The sequence below is a fragment of the Cyprinodon tularosa genome, unplaced genomic scaffold (assembly GCF_016077235.1).
Source record: "Cyprinodon tularosa strain WSP-4 unplaced genomic scaffold, ASM1607723v1 ctg439, whole genome shotgun sequence".
Taxonomy (NCBI): domain Eukaryota; kingdom Metazoa; phylum Chordata; class Actinopteri; order Cyprinodontiformes; family Cyprinodontidae; genus Cyprinodon; species Cyprinodon tularosa.
This window is the reverse complement of record NW_024039162.1, coordinates 425,622-438,634: the sequence shown is the minus strand read 5'-3', so window position 1 is coordinate 438,634 and position 13,013 is coordinate 425,622. Positions and strand designations below refer to the sequence as shown.

Genomic DNA, 13,013 nt, shown 5'->3' with positions numbered 1-13,013 from the left:
CCTTATATATAATGATCCAGTGGTAAGTATTCACAACAAGCTTTCTGATTTATTAATATGAAAGATCAGGAAAAAAAGTTTTTACTTACTGATGGTCATCCAGTAAATCTGAAGAGGAGGTATGCCGCTGGGAGGGTCACATTTAAGAACAAATGGTTGGCCTTCTTCCACTTCAAGAGGTTCAAGATTTTCTTTAGGGAATTTTGGAACATCTGGTAAAAACAAGAAAAACAAGCATGAATTAAAACTGTAAAGCAGTTCTATTTTGTTCCACAAGAGGGCAGTAAGATCATTCTTCAAATCAACAGTAGATCCATAGTACGGTAGTTTTTCTTGTTTTCATTGAGGGAAATTGGAATTTTGGCATTTTAAAACAGAATTCAAACTGATATCACTTCTACAAGTGATATCTCACCCTTTAACCTCCCTTGGACTGTTGCCTCCCAACCCAAATGAGTTCTTGCCCATCTAGTGACAGTTTTTCAGAATGTGTCCTTTTATACAGTAACTAGAAATTTCAATATACAGTAAAACATAGCGATTTTTATGTGATAGACCAAAAAAATGAAAACAGCTTTAAACAGTTTAAAAATCAAGCACAGAGTTAAGATTAATAAGCTAAAATTTAAGTATAAATTTGTATCTGGCTCACATTTTCTCTGATAACCCCTTAATGCAATCTGCAGTATTTTCAACATTTAGCTTAAAGCACATGACATTCCACCTGCATCTAAATCAGTCTTAGTACAGCTCTTCTATGGACGTCTCAGAGGTTTGTTAATCTACTGAACAGCTTAGAAATTTATATAACCTTTTGGTTGATGGCAGCATCATGTTGTTAGGCACAAATAGAAAAGCTGCACATAGATGATAAATAAAAATAAGTAGCTACAAAGAACAAAGCGTGCAGGATATCCTGAAATAAAGATCTAAAATGTAGAAGGGTTGACCTTTCACCAAAACAATGTGTATAAACACACTGCCAGAGAGCTACAACAGAATTTAAATTTTATGCACCACCTTAAAGTTTTAGGTATATCATCATAAAGGAATAACCAAAAAATACCCTTAAAGGTAAAGACTATGAGGTTGGGGTGAAGTCTTTTACATTAATCAAGTAACATTAGAAAACAAAAAATAATACAGTTTTGCGAGAAACTATATTTTGCAAATAATACTCAGAATTATGTGATTTCCTTTCAAGCATTAACTTCATATGCTTCTACTATTGTTTTAAAAGGCTCTACAGTCTCACTGATGTATAGCATGCTTTGTTGCAATGAGACACTCAAGTTTAGAGGTTTTGAATCCTTTCCAGACAATTATATCCCATATGCACACATACACAGATTACTCACTTGGCACAATGAACTCTATATCCTTCGATATGGCTGTCCCCAGTTTGTTTGATGCATAACATCGATAGATTCCCTGGTACTCTGTGAGGTTCCCATTATTAGGTATCACAAAGGTCCCAGAATTCTCTTCTTTGATCAGACGGGGGTCAAGATAAGGGTCAAAATCTTCCCCATTCTTTTTCCATTGGAATCTATATAAAGGAAGTGTGAAAGTGTTAAACTTTTTAGATGAAACTAAAACCTTCTTGAACCTCTGGTTCAAAATAGGAACACAAATTATGCTTATGGTAATCTGTTGTTGTTTATATCTAATGACAGTTATGCTCGCTCTGAAGCTCTCCAGTCTTTTCTGCTCTTGTCTGAAGTGTTGGAAGCCTCAGTACTCACTCTGGCTCAGGATTCCCTTTGGCCTCACACGTCATAGGGAAGCTCTCATCAAAGGGTAAGGCGATGAGAGTGCTGGGAGCCTGATCTGTGATGGTGGGCAGCTGCTCAACTGGGAAGCAAACAATCAAGCACACATTAAAATCAAAGACATGACACAGGCCTTCATTCTGTGAGAAAAACTTTATCTCCTACAGCAGTGCTTCCATACCTGGCTCATTAGTCTGTGTAAAAATTCCAACTTCGGATTTCTTTCCCAAATGAATTAAGCTGTAGTCAAATTTTTTCGAAGACACTGCAGCATAGACTTTGAGTTTCATTAAACTTTTAGTGAAACAAAAATGCCAAGGCTTTTAACCAACAGATCTTGGTACTGTTTGTATTCTAACACACAGGTTGGGAACCACTGCTCTGCTATGTTTATCGTTGCATAAGTCTATATGGAGAACTAATACTAAGTGTTAAACAAAAAGGCATACATATGAAGAGGGTTGGCTGAAGGATGGATGGTTTTGTGATCCTACTGTTGTTTCATAAGCCCTTTTATGCTTAATTTTTGTTGTGACACAGCTAACATCCTGTTTACTGGGTTCCCTCTGCATAACAGTAGTGAAACATCTTCCAAAGACACAGAAGCAGAGAGCAGATCGACCTCCGTGAAAGCATCGTTGTTAAAAGTCTCTCTTGTCTTGGACTCTGAGAACTGTGAATGCTGACAGTTTCTGTTTACACTCGATGCTTGAGTTAATCACATGACCTCTGCATCTGTGTCGGCATTCATTTTAATCCCTTAATGGATTCTTTACACAGCAGTTAAAGGGGTCAGATAAGATTCACGTTTTCTCCAGCGTATTGCAGCTATTTCTTGCTTAATGGCATTTTGCTTAAGTTTAAGTAATTTTAGGAAACTAATTAAGCTTAATGCACAGTGGATTTAATGCTAGCTTTCTAGCTATGGATAATTTCCACTCTGTAAGAGTAGTAAGTCCTGCTGAAAGGTCACGATTTTTTTTTAAGATTTGGTGACCCTAAGAGGCCAGTCTGTATCGTAGTGCTTGAACAGTGAGCTTTTATCTTAGTTTAACCCAGTGGTTCCCAAAGATTTTCTTCTGGGCCCCCCTTTGGATTACAATAAAATTTCCACGCCCCCCCATCAACAACCCCCCCCCCCCCCCCCCCCCCCCCCCCCAAAAAAAAAGAAAAGAATAAACTGGGCACACACATCGTTCAACCAGATATAATAAATCTATACACATATTTTGTTTTCAAACTCCCCTGAAGTTTATTTCACACTTCAGGTTGCAACAAAACAAACTACACACCATCTTTACAGTGGAACACTTTTGTGTAACTGTATTTTTTTCATAGTTCTATAATGTAGATTAGAAGAGGATTATTGGTTGTCTGTGTTATTTTAAACATATTTCTTTTTTTTTATTTGTAACAATATTTAACTTTGCTATAATCTATACATTAAAAAAGCCTCTGTGCAAAATGCAGTGAAAACATTGAACAGCTCCCTGAGAGTTTTTTCTTTGTACTTTAATCCTCCATCTTTTCAGTGGCTGTAGTGAGCCTGCTTGTTGCTGTAGATCTTCTCAAATCTGGGTTGCAGTGTCACAACTGTCCATTATGCTCAGTCAAGCAAGCGCTGTTTTTTTTTTTTTTTTCTTCATTCATCCATACCGCTTCCCGCGCCCCCCCTGCAATGGCATTGCGCCCCCCCTAGGGGGCGCGCCCCACACTTTGGGAACCACTGGTTTAACCATCTAACACACCTATAAACCCAGATCCTCATACAGCCATGTTTTGTTCTAGTTTCACATTCAAGAAATGCTAATTCTGCCCTCCCTATAGATACAGAAAAATTTAGGTGAGTTGTTTTTTGTCTTGTCATCATTTGATGGATTATAATGACCAACACACATCCACCTTACTCTGATAGGATGTTTTCTCATCTACCGTTTCAAAGAGTGGCTAAGAGAAATGGGCCAGTGTGTCTTATCTTTTTGTTCCCCAGGGGAAAATGGAGTCAACAATTACAACTCCAGGATTTCATAGAAATGTTGTTGTACTTATTGGAGGAATTGTTAGAGGGCTTTATTTCTTAAGATTAGGGATTTTTTCAGTATTTGATCTATTTAAGGGCTCTTTACCGGGCGGCAAAATAATATTGGAAGGTGTCACTTATGATGGATGCGCATAAGAATTCATGTTTATTTTGAAATTTCTTTTTATCTTCCTTAAAACATTTTGTATAATTTGTCTCATAGTACTTCAAATACTTTCATGCATTCATAATACTAAGCAATAAGATATTCCAGGTTCTTTTTTCATCAATTCTTCCTACTTACATTTGCAAATATTTTCTGTTCCTCTAGTTCTTCTTGATTTTTCCTCAAATTCTAAACAGTAAACTTATAGAGACTGACCCAAAGAGACTTCCAATTTAAATAGCTGGAAAAATGTGGCTCAACAAGGTTCTAATTTGTAGGGGGTTGGGCTTTTTGAGAATGCTAAAGGTTTCTGTTACAGTATTTTATCAATTTTTTTGTTTGCTTCATAAAAAATAGAATACTTTACCTTTGAAACTTTTGGCATTTTCTCTGAATTAAGTGGTTCGAACTCTTATACAATCCATCTTAACTCTAGTTTGTAAGGGTTGGCAGGGGGGTACTTTGAACACAAGTTCATCTTTAAAACTAAGGGTCACTTAGGAATTTGATTTCTGGCATGAATTAGTCGATTTAGACTGAGTCATGTGATATTATGACATGTACTGAAATGAAACAAGCTCAACAAATACAAATGAACTTTTATCTTTTCAATAAATTTAGGATAAAATATTATATATATATATATATATATATATATATATATATATATATATATATATATATATATATATATATATATATATATATATATATATATATATATATATATATATATATATATATATACATATATATATATATATATATATGTGTATATATATACATATATATATACAATGTGCATGAGAAGGTCAGAATCCATCTTCTTATATATATATATATATATATATATATATATATATATATATATATATATATATATATATATATATATATATATATATATATATATATATATATATGTATATTGGTATGTTTTAATCCGTGTAGTAATGGCGACTATTATCTTCATGAATATTGTTGAAGTGACGGCAGACAGGAATGTCTGGGATGACTGTATGTTAAACCAACACTGTGTCACTTTTGACCCAAGTTTTTGCTGAATTTCAGATATACTAAATTAATTTCCAGTTCAATTTAAAGCAATTAATGCATATTGATGCTCCATGCTGGCTGACCTTCTCATAACCTCACCTATGTAACATCAGTGTCTGCACAAGAAACTCAATGACAAAGGCAACTGTCATCAGACTCCAAAAAACTGAGGGTAACTGTTAAATTTCATAAAAGTGCTCTCAGGGGTTCTAAACATTTCAGTTTCTTGTATAGTGCTCCTAGTGGTTAAAAGTTGCACAGTGTGGCTTTACGATGTGGATGAGGAAAATGAGAACTCTACAATACAAACGACAATAATGTAGAATGAACTTACTGTTTACATGACCTAAAACTACACAATCCGTGGTAGCAGGGGGAAACATAAACAAAACAAAAACTGTTAGCAGCTTGGGAATAATCCCTGCCTGAAATAAGTACTCTCTGGACACGAAAGGCTTGAAGAATACACAAATACACAATGAAGAGAGCTGTGTGACAGTGATCCCTACAATCCATTAGCCTTTTCAGATAACCTGTTTTTGTAAGTCCTTCAGTGATATTTCTGAATAATTTACAGGGATGTGTTTGAGATGCGTTTCCAAGGGAACTGGGAGAGACACAGATGGAGCACAGAAAGAAGCTAAAACGTAATTCAGACACGATATTCTCTGTTTGTATATTCAATCCATGGGATGTTTGACAGTTGTGACAGATCTGTGGTGTGATTTATTTCTCAGTAAATAATTCAATAATTTTAGACTGATAAATTGACATGAGCTCAAGTCTGTGTGCATAACGAAAAAAAGAAAAGAATCCCAACACATTTCTTTATTGAGTTTCTCTATTATTTTATACAAATTAACCATTTCTTCGTTTTGTGTCCTTAAGCCTCTCACATTGAGTTGGCCTGAAGTGGCAGAGTCTCCCAAAGAGACACGTGATTAGACTTGGACAAACTTTGCTGTCATTTTGTATATACAAAGTTATACACATAGCTTTCAGACATTTAATGAGCAGCAGCTTGGCAGTGAAATGAACATTTCTATTCCATAAAGTGCAGCACTGATCAAATATAAACAGTGTGGGTGGAAAAAACATGGTGCTCTTGATTACTTTGTCACTCCTCAGGTGAGCATACAATTATATTTTCAGACTCTAGATTTACTAGGCATGATCGAAAGAAAAAAAGCATAAATGTAAGCAGAAAGTTTTTGAACAGCTTTTCTAATGAGTAGTGGAATCCACATAAAGTGGAATAGCTGTCACAAAACAGAACAGAGGACCCGGTATTCAAGGCCAGACAGACAGTGAGATAATTGAAAGTGTTTATTTAAAATAACACAAGTGAATCCTTCGTAGCTGCGGCTAGCGCGGGGCACTGCCCATCCCTAGAAACTCTGGTTTAAAAGAAACACAGTGAAACAGATCGAATAGGAAGGCTCACAGGTCCAGGAGTCTGGAGCCCAGTCAGGGATATCGATGAGAACTGGAACAAGCTGATTCAGGGTTCCAGGAGTCCACAGATAGTTCAGGCAAAACATTCAGGCGGGAACAGGCAAGCTCAGTGGTTTAGAGGCAGGAAAGTCGAGAAATCGGGAACACTATGGAGCACTAAAAAACACTCTGTCCACTGAGCCAAGACAGGAACAGGGCACGCACAGTGGGTAAGCGTCAGATCAGGATCGGGAAATCCGAAATACTACGAAATGTTAAAAAACCCTCTCTCCACTGGCCCACGAGAACGGGCACTAGAACAAGAGCATGATTTGTTTCAATACTCTGTGGATTGTTTACTTTTAGGAAGACAGAAACAGCACTATCAGTTGTATTTTTTTTCCAGCTGTGAAATCTGCACTGAATGATTATGGTTTAGGAACAGATACATATTTGCTGTTTTGCTTGATTGAATTGCTATTTTTTGCTAAAAAATGCAACATACTGGGTGACACGGTTTAATGAACATTGTTGCTGCCCCTTGACAAATCAGCCATTTGGGTAATCGTTTTGAGCCTCCTGATGGCCACTCTAATACTGGCTTCATAGGTGGTGCTCTCTGTCTGCTAGCAGGAGCATGTTTTGTGCCTACAAATGCATGTACCTCTGCTAAAGTTTGAGTCTGAGTATTAAGTGTGAAGGGAATATGACATTCACTTATATCTTTGCCTTGAGGACAGCTTTTTTGCCTTTATGTTCAAATAAGGAGGTAAATGTGTCTTAAAAACACAGTTTCTTCAGTCATCAGGGTCATTAAAATTCAGTTTAACATCCGATCCCGTACCATTTTTACAACTTTCAGTATAATGGACCATTATGCTGAAAAGCGCTCTTGAGAATCTGGCCATGGTGAAACCTTCTACCATCCACTCTTTTTAGTAGTAAAGAGAGTGAGACACAGAAAACAAATGGAAAAGTGTGCAAACAGAAACAGAAATTATCATGTTTATTTAAATTCATTATACAATCATAGTGTTGTGAGACTGTTGGGCTAGTGGTTAGAGCATTGTGCTTGTGTTCTGACAAGGTTGAAAGTACCCGGTTCGATCCCCACAGCCTGCACTCCCTGATCAAGAAACTCAAACCCACACTGCTCCCTGAGTGCCGCACAATGGCAGCCAACTGCTCCACAAGGGACTGGGTTAAATACAGGGGTAAATTTCAGTGTGAGATCCATAAAGTTCAATTATTACTTTATGGTGCCATTATGAGATTAATAGATTATTGCTTATTACAACAGGCTTAGTTATAACCGAGACAAACACAAAAGAAGAGAAAAAAAGAGGGAATGTGTGATGCTCATAAAATGCTCATAAAATAAAGGAAACATGTAAACAACCCAATATAACTTCAATTAAACCAAACCTCTTTTAAATTACGGCTGAAGAAATCTGTACATCAGGGCTTTAATGCATACTCTTTAAAGAGAACTGTTTCTTTTAGCTGCTATATTTTCTGCTGAAGAAGACTAAAAATAAAACAAATGTGGGCCAATATTCAAAAAACAAACTACTTTTCTGCACCTAGGCACATGGAATATTGGCTTCTTTCATTAAACCCTCTTTTTATTTTTTACACCCTTTCCATCTATTTGCCATATCACAAAATTATTTATAAAATTCTATAGATGGAAATTTACCCACAGGGTGAAGCAAATCATTTCTTTTAAGGGTTTTACTAAGGTAAAGGGTCAAATTTGATCACAATTTAATTGAAACAAAGATTTTAGACTTAGAGTTAGACTAAGACAATTTGTTTTTGTTATTTTGTATACACCAGTGTAAACAAAAATAAATTTTGTTTAAAACAGCTCTTGACAATTTCATTTTTTTCTCTTCATATATGTTTTAAAGCACAGCAGCTTTGTTCTGTGATTCAATCAGAGGAGCATTTTGTCCTATGACCTGATCAATTGCCTTGTCAGAAGAACACTATTTTGTAACCCACCCCATGTGTTATGATCTGCTAATAAAAAGGCTTTGCAGAGGAAGTCAGTGAGAGAGTAGTGAGCTGAATGTAACTCTCTCCTTCTGCAGAAGCCATTAAAAATCCCCCTTCTGTGTAGACTCAGTTTCTCTTTTACAAACCTACATTTTTGAACCCAACATTTTATTCAACAGAAATCTTTAATGTATGAGGAAGAAACTGGATAATATCTGTCAAACTGGAAGAAATAAAATTCCCCCAGAAAACAAATCCTGCGATAGCCAGTTTGTTGCAAGTAAATCTGTTATATGTTGCTGCTAGAAAGCTACATGAACAATCTTTACTTATGTAAAATTTCCAGAGTGATCAAAAATAGACAATATTTTGGTTCACCATCATGCTTCTTGTTTGGGAGCATGATTCAAGGCTTCTTCTTGTTTTCTTGTCATAATTTACCATCAAGACGCTCCCATCATAGAGATAACCCAATTTACTTCAAGATTTATGAGGCATTTTCAGGAAACCACCTTTAATTAAAATTGGGCTTGTCGAGAGTAGGATGTAATGCTGATCTACGTTAGCATATTACTGGGAAAACATTAATAACTCCAGATATGTATGCACATGCTTTGGTAATAAATCTTGTTATTTTTAGTGAGGTATGTCCTTGACATTTTGTGCACCTGTGTGCTTTCAAAATCTGTCCTACGTGTGATTTAATAAATTAGGCCCCTAGATTGATTTGAATCTGCTGATGTCTTCTTTTCTAACCATCATCCAACATACCCTACTCTACAAATTACTCACGAGCTGTCAGGAGAGCAAAAACTGGCAGGAGGCTCTGGTTCTGTTGCCAGGAAAAAGCAGTTTTTATTTTTTTTTGTCTGCAGCAATAATTTGAATGTACTACTTCCTTACAGTCATGTTATAGGCAAGGTTTTCATGATTCTGCCCTTTGTGGACTTTTCAGTTACACTTATGACATTTTATGTCATTGGTTTCTTTTCCATTTTGTGATATATTTAAGCAGTGTTATATTTTTTGTGTAACTCTCTGCAGAACTACAGTTATTAATATAATCTGTGATTTTTCACAATTGTTTTCTTTTTTCCCATCTAAGTTCCTTTGAAATGGTTAATGATTGGTCTGTATAATAAAAGCTTTAGTAAGTTTTTTGTGTCTAAATTTTCTTAGAAGAGAAAAATAATTTAAGGTACACTGTTTTTCTGCCATTTTAGTGAAATAAGCTCAAGAAAACAGTGAAAGTGCTTGTGCAATTTGGACAATAATGAGCAAAATGAACGGTGTTAGTGATTTTATTTAAACATAATAGTTTTTCCTCAATTTTTGGTTTTAATCGGTAGGGGTGTCAACAATAATCGATTCAGCGATGCATTGCAATGAGGGGGAAGCACGATTCAGCATCGATGCGGCAACGTGCCATAATCGATTATGTCACTGTTTATTTTCTGGCCTCAAATGGACAAGTTGTGAAGTGTCAATTACTTGCGGGGGTATACCAACAACAATCAAGATGGCTGAGGCGGAGGGAGATGACCGCGATAGACGGGTACGCCTAATTAAAAACGCACCAAAAGCTTGGAAAGCGGATATCTGGGCACACTTCGGATATTATGAAGTCAATAGGATTTTGATGCATCGCAATGCATTGTAGAATCGAATTGAATCGAATCGTTACCTGGTGAATCGTAATCGAATCGAATCGTGAGGGCAGTGCCAATGCACACCCCTATTAATCGGGTTGGAAGTTATGTGTTCAACCAATTTTTTTGGTTAAACCAACCAATCTAATTTGGTAGTGGTTTTACCCAATCTATAGTTGTACATGGGCAAACCAATACACATTAGTCACAATACTTAGTTTTATCACAACTTTCAAAAGTCTGAGGTGATTCTTGAACCATCAACCTTAAGAGTGGAAGGACATCTCTTATTGCTGACACTAATAGCAAGGTGACAGTTCATTGGAAAGCTACTTACTACTTAAAAACCATTATATCTGTGACAAGTGGCTAGCTCAAATTTTGATCATTACATTGTTTCATCTAACCAAACTAGTTTTAACCAAGTAGATTGGTTGTTTTTCCAACCAATCTATTCTTAGAATATATCCAAACTCCAACAAAGTCCTACACCCGCGGAAGATCTGGGCGAGCTGAACCACTTCCAAAACAGTCATGTGGTATGGTGGGGTAGCGAGGCTTCGGAAGTCGTCTATTTTGGCATCTCCTCCAAAGGAAGCAAGCCTCGATATGCGCTTCACTAAAACACCCCCTCCAGTACTCGACACATGTCTCTGCTCATCTCATAACATGATTACTCAGCATTCATCTTAATAAAAAAATATTTCCAGTAAAAGCTAGAAAGATTCTAGAAAACAAATTTTACTCATTTATTTGTATTCTGTAAAACTTAAAAAGTACACATAGTGTTGTTAGCAGTAAAAAATATTATCTGATGAAAAAGGTGTTATAGTTTGATATCTGTCTCGATAGATTTTTTTTGTGCCAATATTAGGCTTTTCTTGTATCGGCTGATACGTGAATAAGTTGACTCCATAAGTACATTCAGCTACCATGCCATGACATCATGTGAAGGACAGGCATTCATCATTGTTTAATTTTTTGCCATGGAAACTCAGGTGGAAAAAGCAAGATATCAGCTTTAAGAATCGGGCCCAAAAGATGGCAGCATATATTGGGTCGGTAAGACTAATGTCAAATAATGGGTATTGGTCATGAGAAGCACACCGGATGTGTTTCATTTAATTTTATACATTTGGAACATATAAATGTATCCCTCTAAAAATAATATTTTTGTGAGAAATAAAAGCTCAACTGGAAATCTTTTTTGTTATATTTAAGGTTGCCCAATAATTTCCCTTCTTTACCCAGAAGATAAAATAAAAACAATAAAAATACTATTTTTTTAGCTCACTGGTTCCTTCCAACCTTAGCCAAAGAAAAGACAGGCTTATGCTCAAAAGCTGGGAAATCAACTAGTTCAGATAAATTTGTCAAATTCTGCCAGTAGGAGCGGTCAAATATTCAGGCATTATAATGCTAGAAGAATAATGTGATAAAATGGAAATATCTACTAGACCGGTAGACAGGTTCCTATGTATTAGTTTAGATGTGTGCATTATTTTAATCCTGTAGGAATCAGAGAAACAAACAAGAAAGAGAAAGCTGAACATTACTTTAAAACATTTTTTTAAATACATCTGAATTTCCCATTCATCCCTTGAAGAGTTATTGTGAATTTCTCATCAGAACTGCACCTATGCTACATACTTTTATAAACTAAAATTACTAAAACACTGTATGGTCTGGACTCACCCTCAAGAGGAATGTCAATGGCTGTAGCTGTATGAAAGGCACAAATACAGGTGATCACCGACAGCATCAGCGTGGTAGCCAATCCTGGGCTTTGTGACCTCATGGTTTCACTGCAAGATTTAGGACTTTATCAACCAAAGCGTTCTGTCCCTTGTGTCCTCAGTTCATTTCTGGGTACGGCCGAAGATGCTCTACCTGTGAAGACAGCACAGATGGAGAAGCCTCCATGAGTCCACCCACGCATACACTGACAGTCAATAAGGCAAACTCCAAACATAACAAATCGCTGGTGACCGGGAGCTGCTCTCTGCTAAGCCTAGCGGAACAAGATGTGCTGCACTATCCATTTTTTTTTATCAAAAAAAATATCTATGCTGTGAGCCCATTCAAAATCTGCTTAAAAATACAGATATTTCCTGCCATCATATGTTTTCCTTTAGGATATTTTGTTGCTGGCTGAGGTGAACTTTACAAAGGTTTTTCTTTCTTTTTTTTTTCTTATTCAAAAAAGGAGAAATAGAAAATAAACCACAGGGGCTTGTGGATTTAATAATACATGCAGATGTTCAGCCTTGCTGTGAAAACAGGAATTCAATACAAAAGCGAGCCAGCGCTGAAAACAACATGAACGTTAACATCAAAGCTTTTGCCGATTTAATCTCTGCAATGTTTTCATCTGGGGCTGCATTTTTCTGATAATAATAACTGAATGTGTTGAAGAATGCAGCAACAATCTCTATCTATTATTGCAGAAAGAGCAGCCTGCCTGAGGGGAAACATAAAAAAGTATGCAAAGAGTCAGACAGCATTAGCTTTCACACAGACCATCTGCAGAAAACTGCTTCATTTTCCAGCTAACAGACCAGCGTTTGGACCATAATGAGCAAAGGTCCAGTCTGCTGAACCACAGAGGGACAAAAAGCCAACTATGGAAGCTCTAATGTCAGGACTGATGCTCACTGAAACCTCTTGGGTTTTATTTCATTATTCTTCCTTATATTAGCTCTGACCCAGCTTAGCAGGTTACAATGGTGTAATTAGCTCAACAAATGGCACACCCTAATAACAAAATGTGGTAATGTGAGGCACACTAGAGATTTGTAGAAATGTGAACTTATAAAGTTTCTGGTCCGCTGGAATTCCATCAGGAGGACTTTAATGGAAAAGTAACACAACATGGATAAAGTCCAGTAATTGTATATATGGGGAGTTCAATTAGT

The 13,013-nt window shown here is 36.4% G+C and overlaps 1 protein-coding gene across 14 annotated transcripts in view; it reads right to left on the bottom strand.

Annotated features, from left to right (window-relative positions):
• Positions 1–13,013, bottom strand: part of chl1b (cell adhesion molecule L1-like b) — a 106,522-nt gene that overhangs the window by 37,893 nt on the left and 55,616 nt on the right. For 12 of the 14 annotated variants that reach the window (XM_038299872.1, XM_038299867.1, XM_038299863.1 and 9 more), the window contains exons 2-6: positions 11,794–11,988; positions 5,349–5,366; positions 1,746–1,854; positions 1,359–1,549; positions 90–212 (exon numbers count right to left, since the gene is read on the bottom strand). In XM_038299872.1, coding sequence (XP_038155800.1) covers positions 90–212; positions 1,359–1,549; positions 1,746–1,854; positions 5,349–5,366; positions 11,794–11,896 — 544 coding nt within the window. In that variant the 5' untranslated portion in view covers positions 11,897–11,988. The remainder of the gene's footprint in view (positions 1–89; positions 213–1,358; positions 1,550–1,745; positions 1,855–5,348; positions 5,367–11,793; positions 11,989–13,013) is intronic. The other 2 variants (XM_038299871.1, XM_038299868.1) reach the window with 1 other exon arrangement.